Source organism: Carlito syrichta, unplaced genomic scaffold, assembly GCF_000164805.1.
Source record: "Carlito syrichta isolate Samal-C Ts95f unplaced genomic scaffold, Tarsius_syrichta-2.0.1 Scaffold271070, whole genome shotgun sequence".
Taxonomy (NCBI): Eukaryota; Metazoa; Chordata; class Mammalia; order Primates; family Tarsiidae; genus Carlito; species Carlito syrichta.
Genome location: NW_007215166.1, coordinates 359,472 through 378,675, shown reverse-complemented (window position 1 = coordinate 378,675; position 19,204 = coordinate 359,472). Strand labels below are relative to the sequence as shown.

At 37.6% G+C, this 19,204-nt stretch overlaps 1 protein-coding gene across 1 annotated transcript in view; it reads left to right on the top strand.

Moving 5' to 3' along the window:
* The window catches only part of SLC25A21 (solute carrier family 25 member 21), a 202,643-nt gene that overhangs the window by 139,436 nt on the left and 44,003 nt on the right, over window positions 1-19,204 (top strand). Inside the window, 3 exon segments of the mRNA XM_021709660.1 lie at window positions 6,333-6,399; window positions 12,406-12,465; window positions 15,992-16,099. Of these exon segments, the coding sequence (XP_021565335.1) occupies window positions 6,333-6,399; window positions 12,406-12,465; window positions 15,992-16,099 (235 nt within the window).

Below are 19,204 nucleotides of genomic sequence, written 5' to 3'. Positions count from 1 at the left end.
CTGGAACTCACCGGAAATTCCACATTTCCTTGCTTCCATTCAATCAGCATCTTTTCTTTGGTTGCTCTATGACCTCGTGGCCACCCATATGTTAAATGGTTTCACACTTTAAAAATGGGAGAGGGAGAGAGAAATGAGGGGTAAAATTATTTTGTGGGGTTTGGCACAAATCTGTATTTCAAATAAGCTATGTGTGAACTGTGTCTTTGAGAAGAACACGTGCAATGTAGTTTTTGATCTTCATTTTATAGATGTACATAAATAATACAAGGCCTGTTTTGATTACACAATTAAAAACAAATGTGATCCAATGTTGTGGCATTCTGTTACTACTTAGGTTTGTGAACGATAACTCTCATTAGTGTATGAGCCATCTTAATCTAGTGGCTTTGGAGACCTGTGACCCTTTCTCATATTTGCTGTGTGACTTTGGTCGGCTAGCTTCTCCACATTCCATCTACAGTATGGGTTCTATCACAGGTCATCCCACTAATGGGACAGGGTTTGAATGCGTGCCATCACACATCTCTTCCTGAGAGAAACAATTGGTAACCCTTTTTAGTAATAGTTCACACAGTCACCTTCTAAATGCTTTAAGATTTAACAATTATCTTCAACATAATTATGATTTTAAGGATTTCAATTTCAGAATTTTTTCCAGAAATGAAAGTGCAAAAAGCTACTTGTGTCAACATGCTTTTAGCTGTAGGTCAGCAGAATACATCATTAAAAGCAGCTCAAATAGTAAAGATTTATTTACATAACGAGAAATCTGGAGGTAGGATGCCAGATTGATTGCTTCCACAGCCCAACAGCATCATCAAGGTCCAGGTCCCTTGCATCTTTCTGTTTGGCCATCCTTATCTTGTAAGTGATGATGTCTCACTTGGTTGCAGTACACAGGCATCTCATGCAGCTTGGATGCATCCAGCAAAGGAGGTGAACTTTTCTCCCCATGTGCTTTTCCTTAAACTAGAAATCCAAGACTTCCAGCATGTGTTCCCTCTGATCCCATGGGCTAGGTTTGAGTCTTATGCCCAGGCCTAACTAGCAAAGGGATGAGCCTACCATGATGGGCTTCAACAAACCTGCTTCACCCCATGAGCAGGAGAAGGATCCCTCCCCAAGCACAGGGTACAGTGTACTTCGCACTTGGAGAAACAAGTGGGGAGGGGGAAGGGAGAAGGGGTTTGTACCTGTTGGATTAGTAGCCCACAGTGCTTCCCAGTTAATTTTTGGATAAGAGGAGTTTTTATTTTAATATTTAATTTAATAGTTAAGTATTTTATCATATCACAAGTATTTGTTGTCTTTCTCCCTCATTGACAGAATTATTCTTGTGTGCCTCTTAAAGGCAAAATTTTATCTTTAGAAGAAAAAGTATGTATTTTAGAGCCTAGTTTTTTCTCATTCTCCTAAAACTAGAAAATGGTTCATCAGCAACCCAAAAGTTTTTACAAAAATGATCTTTCTTCTCTTATACCAGTTCTATCAGTTATACATTTAGTGTTTCACATTACTTTAAAATAGAATTGAATAAAAATAGGAATGGGGTCCGGGCTTTTAATCACCTTTTCTGCTTCCTTTAAAAATAAGAAATGATAAGATATTCTTGTAACACAAATGATTTTCAAAAGTTTTTATTAAGATGGTTTTATTTTCAGAAAAATTGCTATACAGCATAGCCCAGTGGTCAAGGACAGAAGAAACTTGGTTTGGGTCACTGCATCCAGTTTGGCAGTGATGGGTCAATAGGACTCACCTGCAAAATGAGGAAAATATTATAGTTCCTTCAAAGGATTGCTGTGAAAGTTGAATGAGATTAATATGTGAACATATCATATATTTATTCTTAACAGAGACGCTAGTACATAGTAAGTATTCCACAAATTTGACTATTTTTACTTATAATAATGTTTACAAAAGCACATAAACAGCCAAGTTAATGTTCTTCTACACAGGATATTTAAAAGCAAACTCTCATCTGTTAGAAGTAACAACTTTGAGGAGCAAAATATGAGGGCTGCCATATAGTTCATAGTACAATTTTATGAAAGGTCTTGCAGAAACTCTTGTGCCTCTTCCAAAGATTTCTCTACTTTGCCTGATGCTGGTCAAAACTTAAGGCAGGGTGTGATGACTCATACCTAAAATCCCAAAATCCCAAGTGAGAGTCTTGAGTCCAGCAGTTCAAGACCAACCTAGGCAATCCAGCAAGACCTTGTCTCAAAAAAAAAAAAAACAAAACAAAAGTTAGCTGGGCATGGTGGTGCATGCCTGTAGTCCCAGTTACGCAGGAGGCTGAGGCAAAAGGATCACCTGAACCCAGGAGGTTGAGGCTTCCATGAGCTGTGATCATGCCACTTAAAAGCAAACTGTTGTCTTTACTGTCTTGTCAGGGAGTACTGCCAATATTGCTACATAAATGTTTGGGATCCCACTGTCCATTCATCCAGCAAGTAGATTGAAAGCGGCAATCTGCTTCTCAAGAAGTAACCCAGATGAAGCATGTTAATATGGGAGTCACAAATCTCTTCACTTCCCTGATTATTGTCCCGGGAAGTTATAGGATCTGTCTAGCAAGCCAAAGCCACATGAAGGCAGAATGATCAGTGAATATGAATATAAACATCAGTTCTTTAGGAGAAAAAACATTACAATTCCTTTTTGTTTTTTAGAAATCTATCATATTTTGCACTAGGAAAACTGTTAGTAATTATTTGATCAGAAAAATAGTTGATCAGGTTGAGCCCTGGTCCACATGCTCTTGCCTACATTTTGTTTACGACTCTTCTGGTTGATCCCAGGACCCATCTTAACTGATTTTAAAAAGCTCTTCCTAGGAGAGGACATGGTGTGGAGGTCCTGCAGCAGCCACTTTGGCTGTGGGCACCATAAGGTTTACTTTCTGGATCCAGGATGCTGGCCTATAAATAATGAATGCAACACAAATATATTCAAGTAAAAAGGGGAGTTTAGTGGGAGTGTTATGGGTGTCTCATAGAGTCAAAGGCAGAGGTAAATACCAATATTTAAGAAGAGCCGAGATGTCACTAGGCTAAAAGAATCCTGGAAGCACAGTCACATTCACAGAACCAGAGCATCTCCATGCTTTCCATGCCTTCCTAAATAGTGGCTTCTTTCTTTTTATCATTGCAGATTGGCTTTCTCCAAATGACAAAAAAAAAAAAAAAAAAAACACCACCGTTGATATCCTAGCTTTATATCATAGAGCTTTAGCCAGACAGAGCAAGATTGGCCTACTCAGTTTCAGTTCCAAAATCCCGGAGAAAAACTCTGCTGGGTCTAGCTTGGATCAGATTCACTAGGGCAAAGAAGTGGAATACCATTTGGATCCATTTGGATGAGGTACCCAACCAACCCTTGCCTATCGGTAGTCTCATATTGTTCTAATATGTTGGTACCAATGGTTTAAAACAACTGGGTGAGGCAGTTCTCCACAGAAGTGCTGCCCTGACCATTCCATAGATGTCCCCGTTGCATGGCTATACTGTAAAAACAACGCAAGGTGGTAGATAGTTCCAGCTTCCATTTACCAACCAAGGCTGCCCAATGATTCCTGAGAATATCTTGTTAAAATTGCTCATTCACGGTTAGGAAGTTCAGGATGACAGTATGGGGGGAGGAGAACGGTTGCAGCTGAGCAGAGAGAAGGGAAGGAGGGCATGTCAACCAAACCTCACCAGCGTAAAGCAGGGGGGTTCTCTGGACCTCCCAGCTCTTTTCAGATTAAATCCTTATACTTCTCCCACCTGCCTCTGCTTCCCTCCTGCCCTACACTGCTTTTTAATATCTTATCCCATCACTTTTGAAATGAAGACTTACTGTGCACTTATTAGACTTTATTCATCTTCCAGAGAAGCTTGCTAGACCTGATGCGAAAGTCTGAAGGAAGGCAGAGTTGATTTTTCAAAAAAGCACTTGCCCATGTCTTCTTGTTCTTTTTCTTAGAATAACAGAATCAAGGTTGAAACAAATCAACCTTGAGAGCCATCAAGTTACTCATTGTTGTGCACATTCCATCACTGGTATCCATGACAAGTGACTATCCAGACTGCTTGACCACATACCAAAGGAGAACTCACTAACTTTCAGGAGAGCTCATTCATTCTACCTTTAGACAGTTCTATTAGAAGTACTTCCCTGTATTAAGCTCTATCTGGGCCAAAAATGTGTCTTCTCTTGTTGCTTCCCATCTGTTGGTCCTGGTTTTACCACCTGGAAACAAATAGAAACGTCTAATATCTTTCCTACATGCTCACCTTTCAAGAGATCCAGCATGTTCACCATGTTTCTCCCTCAGATCTTTCTTCTTCAGGTGAAGCAATTGTTCTTTCTATAACTCTTCTGTTCAAGTTCCTCTGTTAACCTACACTCTCTTTTAAAAGTTTTACTTACTTAAGTGTACCTCTTTATATTTGTCCCCTATAATCAGGCATAATCTTCCAGATGTGAAAAGATCAACACAGAAGGAACAGAACTAATAACCTCTTTGGCCAAGCATGGTAGCTCATGTCCATAATCCCAACACTTTGGGAGGCTGAGGCAGGAAGATTGCTTGCGGCCAGGAGTTGGAGACCAGCCTGGGCAGCAAAGGGAGGCCTTATCTTAATAAAAGGAAAAAAAAGGAAAAGCTAGTTGGATGTGGTGGTATACACCTATAGTCACAGTGTATACCTGGAGATTTAGGCAGCAGGATTGCTTGAATCCAGGCGTTTGAGGCTGCGGTAAGCCATGATCATGCCACTGCACTCCAGCATGAGTGACAGAGTGAAACTCTGCCAAAAACAAAACAAAAACAAAAAATACTTTCTTTCATTGTAAATATGGAACTGTTGTTCAAGAAAATCAAATTTATCTTTCAGGAAGACCAACCTATGCTTGGTTACTCTCCAGCTGAAAATTATATAATAATTAATTTATAATAAATTTTAAATGATAAAAAGTATTCAAAGTATATAAGTGTCTAGAGGAAATCTATGTTGATGTGAAAATTTCAGGCATCAGTAGTTAAAACTAGAATGGAAAGGGGGTGGGGGCAATTCATGAATGCCCACTGCTCATCAAATCACATGTCTGCTTTACTTCCTATTCATAATGCTAGTACTATCCAATGAGTCAAAAACAGTGGGCAAAGTAAGCCCATATCAGAGGATTGTTTAATTCCTTTCTTCCTTTTTATGAAGCCCATATGCTTAACAATATTCATGTCCTAGTTATATACAAAATAGAAGAACTCTGGGATAAGAACCCCGAAGGACACCCAGCCCACTTAAAAGCTGGAGGACAAGTCACTTGCTACTCTTCCTGAAAGATGCTGTGTAAACCAGTGACTCAAAGAAGAGCAAGAGGTCACCATGTTGCGTTGGGTGGCACAGTGGACTAGTCTGAATAAACTCCTAGCTTCTTATTCCAGAAGCATAGGTAGAAGTAGACCTAATTTAAGGGGTTTGGAATGAAGCTTTGGGGGGCTCGATCTGAGAAGCTCCAGCCCCATGTTAGATAGATGTTCTAAAATAGGGACATTTTGAGCCTGCCCTTATCTGTAGCCACTTATGAACTTATAGGAAGACAGATTATCCTCAGAAAATAATGCATAATATTCTTTTCTCTTTATATGTTTGCAGATGTAAAATGAGGATATGGCATATATTTGAAGATTCCAGGGCAGAAAGATTTAGAAGTTTGAATTCTAAAAGTTAATACAAAATAAGTGGTAACTTTTTATAAATCCAATCATAAGCATATTTTTCTCCTAAAAATGACTGAGTGTGTGGCCATGGATCCCTCATGTCACCATGGTCCCTAGAACCATAGCCAAAGAGTGTGTTAGATCCCTTGTATTAGTAGAACTAAAATTGAAGATTTTGTTACCTTGTTAACCTCAAAAAAGTTCAATCTAGTGGGTTCGGGTATAACTTTAACCTCATTTGGTTACCACAATGGAGGAAATGAAAAACTGTAAATAGTGAGAGGCTACTTACCACACAACTGAGAAAATAAACTCAATATTCCTTAGAGTAAGGAGGGACAACTTCATCTTTAAGGTCCAACTCCTGGTCATGGCTAGCAACTTAATTGAGGGATTCTAGTCTCAGTATCATTTATTCATCTTCTGAATGCTATAATTCTAATAAATGAAGAATTCATGTCTTCACTTTAGAATTAGAAAAAAGGAAGACTTCATGATTGGTGTGCTATATTGAATAATTGGGAATACTTTAGGATTCATTGCTTTATCCATAAACAATGGCAGATCTACCTATTTCCTGATTCCTGTACTTATGTAAGATATTTTATTTCTCCCACAGGTTGTTCGGTTTTTACAAGGGAATTCTGCCACCCATCTTGGCTGAAACACCCAAAAGAGCAGTGAAGGTAAACACTGTATGCCTTCCCACCAAGCAAGAAATAGGGTACAACAACAGGCTCAGCATTCAAACATTCCACAACAAACTATGGGACATTAATATGAATTGAAGATCAAACACTAAAAATCATAATGCAGAAATTATAGCATAATTAGTCTTATAATTAGATTTGGTCAATCTCTCATATGTATATCTATTTGGATTTTTTTTTTTTTTTTTAGGTAAAAGCACTCCCTTGTAATGTGGAAATAATTCAAAAAATAACATGGTGAATAACATTCAAATAATCAAGCCACAAAATAGCTTGGATCTTTTCTCAAAGTAATTCAGAAAATTTCCTTTGGAGCAATAATTATTAAAGAAAAACAGAGGGAGAGAAGGGAGCAGGGGAGAGGTGGAGAAACCTTTCTCCCTAAATCATTCCATTTTATAAACAGAGTGAACTAATACACTGTATTTCTTTACATATGATTTCCATATAACACATTTATTTGGTATGCCAACTTCATTTTCCCCCTTAGTCTCCTCTGTTAAAATTCTCTATCCTGATTTTTACAAAATTATTACTTCGACTACCCCGTTTTCCATCTCTTTAACCACATACCTGGAGGTTAATGTACTATCTAGTTCAGTATTGGAATAGGAACAGGGAGATGGCAGAACCTCCAGAAGCAAAAAAACCAAATCTGGTCTCTTTTGTGTATTTTCTTTCAGACAAAAGTCCTGATCATAGTGACTCTGACTGCATTGCCTCCCTCCCCCACAACACTGGCATCCCCAAATATGGTTTTGTCCTCCATGGTGATGATAACATAAACTTAGACCAAAGCACTTCCTTTCCAACCAACATAAAGCTTTTTTCACATACATTACTCAATTTGTATTCAAAATGTTCCTGAAAGGCAAGAAGGAACAGCTCATATACTTTTTCTCAGTAAGTCAAGAGGGTGACTGGCTTAAAAATTATGATAAAGTAACCAACATGTATATACAAACATCAAACTTTTACATTATGTCAAAATAGTAATTTAATAGGATTGAATTCAGCTCTAGAATTTAGAGACCAAAGCTTTAGAACATACTTTCTTTATAAATGCATCCTCTTTGTTGCTATAGCTTTTGTGATTTTATGATATTGCTTCAGTACAAATTTCACTGTAACTAACTGAATCTCAGTAGAGAATCTGGAAAAAGTTCACCAAAGTACACAAAAGGACTGAATTGAATTATGAAATGGCTTTACTTGATAAAAGATTGCCCAAGTAAACAAACAGAGCAGGGTTCCTGTTCAAAAGGAAAGTCACTTTGTCTCCATGGAAGAATATATTCACTTGTTCAGTGTTTTACATGTATAAATAAAAGTAAGATTATAATTAGAGTTTTTCCTGGAATATTTTTTTCTTAATACTATATGTTGGAGACAATTTAAACTTTAAAAGATTATGGCTTATCAACATTGAACAATCTTTTACAGAAAAAAAATAGAACTTTACAAAACTGAGTTAGTCTCTACTTTAAAAAACCAATGTTCCTTGCCAGAACAATGGTTAACAGATGAACTTTTGGGCAACTGGATATGGTGTATGTGACCCAGACATCTTGTTTCAAGTAGATTTTACCTTGAAATTATTGAGACATATGGTAAGTACGTTGGCTTTTTAAGTATAACTTGAAGTTAAGTGTATCTTTGCCAGATGGATCACACTAGTTTTTCAACACAATTTATAAAAACATTCATTTTATAGATATTTATCTTAGGACTTGTGAGGAAAGCAATCACCTGATTGTAACGATTTCATACATCATAAACTTCTTCATAGTATGTCATCAAAGTTTATTTCAGAAAAAAATATTCAGAGACTGTGTGTGTGTGTGTGTGTGTGTGTGTGTGTGTGTGTGTGTATTCCTTGGTACTGACACTTCAGTTACAATCGTTACCATAATCAGAAACAGACAATTTTAAGCTTTTCTGTGCTGTATTCTTTGAAATGAGATTCATCATTAAAATAATAACTCACTGATGCTAAGTAAATGAAACTTCTCCTTTCACAAGTTAGACAAAATTAGTATTATAGTTAGCAGAAGAAAATAAAGACCTCAGAAAGAGACCAACTGACCCTTCAGAGATGAGAGACACCATGTTCCAGGTTCCAGGGTCCAGTCTCTAGAAATATCAATTTTTTCATGTTTCATTTCTCAAAGATGTCTTATGCTAATGAAACTCTAGAGAGATTATACTTTGTGAAGGCTATTTGTTCACTGTGGTATAACTATTCCAGTCATGGTGTCTATACATAGTAGATGTTCAGTTAATGTTAGTTGAATACATGAAATATATGTAAGGTGAAACAGAAATAAAATTTATATATAGAGAAAAAATTCCCACATCTACTTTTCAGAGCATCTGGAGAGTCAAGACTTCCACTTCTGGTCAAGACAGGGTAGCAGGATTTACTCTCCCACCTGAAACAACAGTGACAAAAATGAACAAAATATGTAAAACAACCACTTTCAAGACACTGGACATCAGACAATGAAAGATAGTAGCACCTGAGACATGGGAAACAGGAGAGATGAGCCCTCTCCCCCAGTTGACTGCCTTGAGAGTTTCCAGGCCTTTGGGCAGGGATGGAAAATCTGGGCAGAGCCCAGTGGACTCCCTGGGTTGAGAAGAAGCTAAGAGGCTAAGGGGAGCAAGGTTAGAGTTAGAGTTCACAGAATAGAGTACCAGGGAATTGAACTGCACAGAGAAGGAACTTCTGAGATCTGCAGAGGAGAGGAACCCCTGCAACATTCAGCTGAGTATTAAGCAGGATATGCCTGTGAGGAAATACCAAGGCCTGGGAAAGGACTGCCCAAAAGTATTAGAGGGAACAGTGCTTGGAAGTCACACAGGTCTGGGAAGAGTGCCTCTTCCCACAAGCCAAACTAGAAACCTCAAAATTCACAGGGCATTAAGAGGACTGTTCTGAAGAGTCTTGCCTCAGTAATGAGGAAGAATTAGCTCTAGACCGAGCACTTCTCAAGTCCCACTTATTGAAAAAAAAAAGACTCAAATGGGTAAAAATGCTTCTATGTAGTTTAACAGAGCATCCAGAAGGTCAGGTTAATTAACAGATTGTTTAGTTGAGTGTGGATTGAAAGCAGAGGGAAAAGAGGAGTGTTGGTTCAGCCAAGCGGTGTACTGACCTCTCCTCCCTACCGCAGTGTGACACCTCTCCAGGGACTACATGACCAGTAAACCAGCCAGATTTTCAACTTTTAGATTCCTGCATATAGGTTATACATAGCAAAGTTAATTTGGATTCCAGATTTTATATTCAAGGCTCCCAAAACCTTGATTGAATATGAATGTTTTCAAAACTCCTTAGTCACACATTTGCGTGACTTCGGGTAGGCAACTTTATGTTGACTTTCCTAATTTTATCCATAGAGTGTAACCTCATATCATATATAATAAGATACTTTTATCACATCTATGTATTAAATAATACTGTGGCTGGGAAATATGAAAGCTATAAAGGAGTATTATTGTATAGGTAGGAATTAAAATAATAGCTAATCTATTAGTTCTTAAGAATATTCTAGTATATTGTCTTCTAAGCTTTGGACATGGGAGATATTCTATAAATATGTATAATTAGTGGATGAATGAATAAATGGGTATTTTTAGTAAACATTGGTTTCAAATGGCAATAAAGACTCTCCATTATTTTACTATTATTAAAAATGCATTTTAAAATATTTTAGCTTTTCTTTTCTTGAGATATTGTTTTATTTTATATTCAGTAAAGTAGATTTTAGTTGCAAAGGTAGAAATTAAAATAAGATTTTTTTTTTTTAGTTTGAAGCACTATTTGCTTATCAGAATATGTGATAATAAATCATTCATTACTTTTAAATTTAGTACTTTAGGGCTGAGTCCATGTCACCAGACTTCTACTTTGGAATCCCAGTTTGGTCTTTAATTCCTCATAATGACAGAAAACCAGAAACCAAAAAAACAACTAAGAAACAAATGCACCTTCACATTGGAAGCTAATAACAGAGCAAGGCCTTATGTAAGGTCCATCATCTCCCAGAACTTCCCCAAACCCAATCCCAGTGTGCCCCCCCACCTAGAGCCAAATTTCTAAAATGTGGGTCATGACCTAAAGGTTGCCCATGCTTTCACAGCTAAGTAGTATATCCAGGATTCAGCTGTAGGGCTGCTCATTTCAAAATGTTGGCAAGGTGATTGTCAAAGGAATAATGATGATCATAAAAAGGAAAAAAAAATTACCTTTAAGACATAACACTATAATACTTTTCTTTCCATGACTAATGATTTCTAGTGTATATCTCATCAAAACAGTGGTGGTCCCTGGTATTACCTTTTTTTTTTTTTTTTGAGTTGGAGTCTCACTCTGTCACCCAGACTGGAGTGCAGTGGCCGCTCCCGGCCACCACAGCCTCGACCTGCTGGGCTCTGGCGATTCTTCCGCCTCAGCCTTCCAAGTAGCTGGAACTACAAGTGCGCGCTACCACGCCCAGCTAATTTTTTGATTTATTGTAGAGATGAGGTATTGCCAAATTGGCCAGGCGGGTCTCGAACCCACGGGCTCAGGCAATCCACTCATCTCAACCTCCCAAAGGTGTGGGATTACAGGCTGAGCCACCGAGCCCAGTTGAGTATTATCGTAACACCAGGATAGTTTCAAAGTTATCACTATCCTCTAAAATGTTAGGTCAAGAGGGTAGGGGTTTCTCTGTTTGTTTACTGCTGTATCCCCAGTGCCTAAAATATGAGGCTTCTAAGAAATATGTGTTAAATGAATGCATGAATGAACCCCTTTTCTAGAACAATCTACATTCGTAGTTGATCTAAAGGACCATGGCACAAAAGTAGTTCTTTAAAAGAATTAAAATGTATCTAGTAGCATAATGACTCTTGGGCTGCCCAAACACTCATGTCTACAAGGAACCACTTCTCTCCTCATATCAGAGTATTTTTGGTCCCAACATCTATTTTTGTTTGTTTGCTTGTTTGTTTTTCCTTGCCCCATTTACTGGACTATAAAGTGATAGAGTAGAAAATGTTTGGGACCACATAGTACTCATGCTGTTTTCTAGGTCTTGAGAATCAGACCCTAGCAGGACCTAATAGTGTGCCTTAATCAGTGATGTTGGCAGCTACCTGACTGAGTACCCAGGAGCAAACCATCACGTTCAAGCAGAGTTATTGCTTAAAATGCAGAATATAAAAAGAGGAGAAAATCATGTATTATATGAAGCAAATGATTAGCTTTGCCTCCATTGAAATTTGTTTATAGACAAAATTATATTAAACATAATCTATTGAAGGAAACATCTTCTTAATCATCATCTTCTTCATCATTATCAGATTTTAAAGGAAGGAATAAGTAACTCTCTTTCTTCCTTCAAAATAAGAGGACATTCTTACTTTAAGGCAGAGGATAGATTAGATAGCCTCATTGGGTTCTTCCATATTGTATCATGGCATCTTCATAATCTTTTGGTTTTTTAAAACTCCATGTAACAGTACGGAGATACCATCATATAAATGCAAGCTAAGACTGAGAAGTAGATGTCTTTTATAAGTATGTTAAGAAAATTGGGCATTCACTGGGAAAGCAGTTCATAGAGAAAACATAGGAGACCAAAAATTGCAGGTCTCTACGCCTATAATTTTGAATCACTGCCATAAAAAAGAAGTCTATTGATGTTTGGGGAAACTGCAAATGGTCATGGTAAATGGAAGTTGTATGGTTCATTTACTACTCTAAAGGATTCTATCAGCTCTTCTGTAGGTTATTATAACTGCATTCGAAAATGTGAATGTTAAAGTGATATCAATAGCAACTACCCGAGACAGGATTAAAAACCATGTTAGATGGTTTATCATTTTTTGAAATGCTGGCTAATATAATGATTTACTAAAGAAATCTGAGTCAATTAAAGAGTTTGTTGCAGGAAATTGTTATAAATCTCTGGGTTTGGTTTCATTTCGCAGTTTTTCACCTTTGAGCAGTACAAGAAATTGCTGGGATATGTGTCACTGTCACCAGCATTGGTAAGTGAGAGTATTTATTATACTTAACTGTGTGTGTTATTTCATAAAGCAAAATCTAGAAACAAAAACCCTTTTGATTCCCCAAACCTGGCTACTAAAATATGAATTCAAGTTATTCAATGTTCAGCTACTTGTTGAAAGCCATCTTCTTAATAACTCACAGTTTGGCTATTTTATAGCTCTCAGTGATGAATTTATGATAATAATGATATGTCTGGAAAGGTCTGTATGAGATATGGTCAAGAATATGAAATAAACAGTACATTTATCAAAGGCTCTTTTAAAACCAAGACATGCATATGTTTACATACATACTGCACATATCTATTTATGCAAAAGTCAATATGCCCAAGATTATTTCCTAACAGGTCACTTTTCCAGTCTTTGCTCCAGCTGTAGTAAATATAGGACTTCAGGTCCCTTGGGATAAAAATCACTCTGTGGTCAGATGCAGACTGAAGGACCTTTTATAGGAATGACTAAACAACGCAGCTAGGGAGAATAGTGATCTTACAGTGACATAGCTCAAATATTACACAAAATCACTTGGTGAGTTGAACATTTCCCCACATCATTCCTCTCTTCTTGGTGACTTTGCTGCTTTTCACAAAATGAGTTAAATTATATTGACTAAATGGGTACTACAAGTGTGTGTCCAACAAGAACCCCAGAGAGAGCAAATGCACTAACTTCTCTCTCCAAGCCTGCAAAACAAAACAAAACAAAATCTGCAATGGCCCTCCCACTGGCAATGTACCCTCCAGTCTCTAGGAAAATGCCCTTATTCGCCTGCTGAAACATACCTCAAAACTCACCCAGATGGGAAAAACAGATGCTGGACACTGCTAAAGGATGTAATCAGGGAGGACAGCTAAGGAACACACAGCACCACACTGCGTACCAGGTCCATTGGTGGGGTGGGGAGAGAGGACCCACTTGAAGCTCAAACTTCACCTGCACACAATTTACTTATGTAGCAAGTCCTCACATGTACCCCACAACTAACATAAAATAAAATAAAAAATAACTCCCCCGAGAGACAATGTTCTGAGGCTTCATCTCTTTACTTACCTGTAAGGGTTCATTTCAGAATATTTATTCTGCCAAGTAAACTGTCCAAGAAGTACCTGTTATTTTTTAAATACATTGCTTTTCTAGGAAGGATCCTGTTAAGAAACCTAATGGTAGCACTTTCTGTTATGACAGAAAAATCTCCTGTCCAGCCTCTGCCTAAACAAGGTACAGCCTGCTAGGAAGGAGAAATGGTACCATGAATCTCAAAAGTAGCTAAGATATTTTTTCTTTTAGTTCTTGATATCTTTCCTTAATATCATACTTAAATTTGGAAACATCTTTTCAAAAAGAGGATTAAAAACTTCCTAACAACGGATAATAAAATATGGTCTCCAGGGGACCAACTGGCTGTTCTTCTGTCTAGCATTGATACTATGGGAGAGCCTATGGCATTTTGACTCTGAAGAATGGAAACAGAAAAGCATTGGGCTGCTCCAGCTACTCTTACCAAATGCATGCAGACTGTATACAGTTCTTCTCTTTTCTTGAGCTCATTTATTCCCGTTTCTTTTTGGTACAGGTAGACACTTAAATAGCCATTAAATGTCCCTTGGTGCTCTCACATGAAAAGCCTAGGAGGCTGGAAACCCAATAGTAAATGTAGGTCTTGGGAACAACCTAAGTAATACGATCTGCTGATCTCTGATCAATTCTTTTGACAAGGGACTACTGAACACTAGTACTGACAGCAAATGTAGCTGAGTTTTAGAGAAGAACAAAAAAGTGAATTACTTGGAAGATTACATATAGTAGGTAATAAAAACCTGAACATCTGGATTTTAGTTTTCCCAGTCAGAAGAGTTTGGGACTAGTTTTTTTTTTTTTTCATGGAAGCCTGAGATAAATGAATAAAATACTTGATCAGTTACCCTATACAACTATGTTTAAAACTGTAATGAAGGGTGGTGAAAGGAAAACATCATTAGCTATTCCTTCTCTCCTAGATTCCGTAGCCAGTTCCATTCTTCCTCTCTTTTTATGTGCAACACAAACAAACAGCGGTGCTTGTATGGTACTTTACAAAGGGCTTGCACACATTCTTTTGAGCCACATGATAACTTTAAGTCCAGGGAAATTAGATATTACTATCTCCATTTTACAGATGGGAAAACTGTGGCTCCTCAAAGATTCATTGATTCCTATGCAGAGTCACAGCTAGCCCCCATGGTGCCTTTGTGTGAATTATCAAAAGGTGCCCCTTCTCCTAACTGATGCCTCTTCAGGACACAGCTTGGCAAATGGAGGCTGGATGGAGCCCATTCTCCACACACCCTTGGCTGGACACTTTTGTCTGTGCACAGACCACTGAATCTGATAGCTCAGGTAACACAGTCAGTAAGTAGCAGAACCAGGACCTACGCCCTGATTCTATATCCTACCCTCCTTCCACTCTGCCTCCTCCTTTAAGGTTACAGAACATTCTTTTGTCCCTTCTCTCCTTTAGTCTTCTAGTTTGAAGGGATTGGAGACTCTTCATAAGAGTTGTCTATTCTTTACTCTTCGTTGGTTTTATGCTTCTCTTAGTTGTGTGTAGTACCTCCTCTTCTCCTAGAGTTGAAGGTTCAACACTAAATAATCACTATTTTCCAGCATCTGTTTTGGAGATTGAGGCTTATCATTTTTCTGCTTTGTTTCTGCATGTTTTAATTATTGTGGTTAATTTTTATACAAATTTAAAAAAAAAAAACTTTTAAGCATTCTACCTAGAGCAAAATTCTAGAAAGTTGTTCTTTTCTACTGCAGAAATGCTTAACAGATAGCAAATAAGAACCTGGCATACAGTCATCCTTTGATAAATGTTCTTGATGTAATTGAGTCCTTCAGAACAACCCATCTATTTCTGATCTCAGCTTTTAGGTCCAGAAGGATAGGGCAATTACCAGTTTTTTAAAAACAAGACAACAAAAGGATGAATTAAAAATAATTTTTGTTTGTGAATAGACTAGAATAGTGATGCTAAAAACGTGACTATACATTTAAATGTTTCTAGCTATAGTTACCTGAAATTTAGCTTTTGATACATATTTTATTTGTGGTTCTGCTCCTTGAACTTCTTTATAATCTCAATAAATGAATTTAAGTAGATGTTTAAAAACAAAGCTCTCCTTGTACAACTCAGTGTTTTTTAATTGTTATATGCGCAGATTTTGTAATGTCCACCTTAAATCCGTAAAACAGTCTTGCTTTCTGTTAAAGGAAGAAGTCGTTGTTGATGGGACTTTGACACTCTATTTTGGAATTGTTCGGATGTGGTTTGTGGCTTCTGTAATTTCTTCATGAATTGTCAGCATCTAATCAAGAACTAAAGCTGTTTAGTAATGGTATATGGTCCCTTTATGTAGGCTGCTCCATTCTCATTATAACATTCAGCTGCATAGTGTAGTGAATGGGATGCTTAAGCCAGTACACATGATAACTTGTTTTAAAGTATTGATTGATTTAATTTTTCTAGGCATTTGCCATTGCTGGATTGGGATCTGGACTTACAGAAGCCATTGTAGTTAATCCTTTTGAGGTAGTAAAAGTTGGCTTGCAAGCCAATCGGAACACATTTGCAGCAGTGAGTATTCTGATGTTTTCCTATTGTTGGGGGCACTAAATATGTATTTTTAATTACACATGTAAAACAATGGACCCAGTTCTTATCTACTTATTAAAGCCATAGTAAATAATTTTAAGGAAATAGCATAAGAAAAAGTCAAATATCTTACACAAGGAAAGTGTTAACAAAAGTTCTAAGACGTGTTTATGCATTTTTATTTTAGAGTTCTAATGTAATTTTATAATGATTTATTTGGAGATGTTTTCCTGACTTCTGACAAAACTCATCTTTCACATTGCCCTAAAATAGGCTATAGCAAAACCACTAAGGTGGTAATATTTTGCTTTAAGATATAAGTAAGTCATTTTAAAAAATGACCTCACTCCTTCCCCCACTCCACCCACCACCCGCCCAAAAGATTTCTGATAATCTGTCAAACCTGTCTTTTGGTTAGATATGAATGAGCAAGTTACTAAACCTGTGTAGACATCACCACTTGGACAATGATGGGGTATGACATTTAATCATGGGTACATGACGTTCCATGGAGACAGCTAACCTTGGTGTGTGCTGCCTTCATTTCCTTCCATTTGCCTAATAATTCCCTTTAAACCGCCAAGTCCAACTGCTCTTGTTTTATTATTTGGGGTGCCAAGCACAAGGTAGAGGAAACAAGGGGATTGGTCTTGTTAGCATTTCAGGGCCTTTCTTAGCATTTCAACTTAATTCCACAACTGGGTAGCATGTGGTAGAAATTGGTTTGGAGTATCTACTGACCTGTATTTTTCTGTAGAAAAGTTCCCCTACCTACTGCTTAAGCAGCTGCTAATGGGTGGAGACCTCCTTGCCCCCGCCCCACTTCCTGCCTGCTGATACTGCCTGAGAGCTTCCTGGCAGCTTCTTGGGCAAGGGTGTGGGGAAGGAGGGGGCCCTGCTCACCTGTAGCTGCCAAATCTGGGGGGATGGGCTGGGCTGTTACAGCAGATGGTATCTACTCAGATGAAGTCAATCCTAATTCAGGTTTGGTTTTGTTTTGTTTTGAAGTTTTAAAAAATTGCCTTAAATACAGTAATCTACAGCACTTCAGAAAAGGTTGAGAATCTCTGTATTCCCCTAGTTTTTGTTTCTGTTCTGCTTTCTCTCTATTCTTTTATGAATAAAGGAAAATGATAGTGAGGAATAGGGGGAAGAAAAGAAGCATTTATTTTAAATGTCCTATCAATAGGGAGCATTGAAACAATTCCTGTGGAATCTGCTTCAGGAAAACTTAGTTTGCTAGACTAGGAGGATTACCAGCTGCAAGAAAATTTTAGAGATCCCCATCCAGTGCCTCATTTTGCCTACTGAGAATTTTGTCTTGAAACAGCAATGCGTAGGCAAAGGTATAAACAGGCCTTCAATGACAGTCCTTTATCTGGGCAGTATGTAACTATGGGGACGCAAATGGGACAGTGCACTAAACAGCACTCACAGGAATGAAAATCATGTTATTTATCACAGCATATCTACTCATGCCTGACATTCTTATTCTCTCCTTTGCCCTCAAGGAGGTTCTACATTGAAGCCAAGTAAGAGCTGCTAATGTTTTGCATGTGCTAAAACCTTGCTAGAACACAATAAACAATCCCCGCCACACACACATACACAAGAATGCACTGCATGTATATGTGCTTCTAGTTCATTTATACAAGTGCAATCTATGTAAATTATGTATATTCGGCCATTTGTTAAGCAGGAGGTGAGAGGTAGAGGGAGCTTGTTTGAGGTCATTTCTTTTGCATAATCCATTGAACTGGACATTATCAAGTTTTAACTTAAACAGTATAAAATCTGTTCAATGCATTATAAAAGGTCTTTAGTGTTATTATAACTAGTCAGAAATTAGCAAAATTACTGATCACATAATCACACATATTAGCAACTATTTACAGCAACTATCAGAATTCAGTAGGTGAACCAAGGTGGTGTTTTGATGTGGTGTATTTTTGGCGATACTGATCAAATTGAAGCAGTTGATTAGTAGTGGGTGGTCGCTCAACATAAAGTAATGAGACTTTGCCTATTGCAGAAAATGTCTGAGGAAAGGATATGCTATGATAACAAATAGAAAATTTAGATCTAGTTATTTAAAAAATAACTACTGGTGATTTTTGCTGCTCTCATGGGTCTTTTATCTGGGACCCGATAATGCCATTGACTTTCTTCATTGAGTAGCACTTTCTTTTATCCAAGGAGAAGATCCCTTTTTGCTAATCTGTACCTGTAGTGATTTATCCCATACACTGGGTGTGCTTACTGCAGCATTTGTATGGTCAAGAATAATTTCTTTCTTTACTCTAAGGCTTTGTGGGTTGTCAAGTATAAAACAGAGGTGGGGAGGAGGAGGAAGAGGAAGAAGAAGATGAGAAAAGGAGAAAGAAAAGAATTAATTTAATATACACTCATTTAAAGATTTTACTTTAAATTTTTCTAATTCTTTTCAAGTATAAAAATAATGCATATTTATGTTATAAACACCAAAAAACTGTATTTCTTGTGTGTGTGTGTGTATGTGTGTTTATCATTCACAAATGATATGATCTACACTCTAGAGCAGTTCTATCCAATAACAATGTAATATGATACACATTTTTAGCTATATTTTAAAAATTTTCAACAAGTGAAATTAATTCAGTACTGTACTTTACTTACCCCAGTATATTCAATTGGTTTTTTTTGCCCTTTAAGACTATTTTTTAAGGCCGGACACAGTGGCGCATGCCTGTAATTCCAGCACTTTGGGAGACCAAGGAAGGAGGATTACTTGAGCCCAGGAGTTTGGGACCACCCTGGGTAACATAGCAAAATCAAAAAATTAGCCAGGATTGGTGGCATGCGCTTCTAGTCCCAGCTACATGGTAGGCTGAGGAGAGTGGATCCCTTAAGTGCAGTAGTTCAAGGTTACAGCGAGCCATGATCCAGTCTGGGCAAAAGAATGAGACTGTGACTGAAGAAAAAAGGAGAAAGAAAGAAAGAGAGAGAGAAAGAGAGAGAGAGAGAGAGAGAGAAAGGAAGGAACGAAGGAACGAAGGAAGGAAGGAAGGAAGGAAGGAAGGAAGGAAGGAAGGAAGGAAGGAAGGAAGG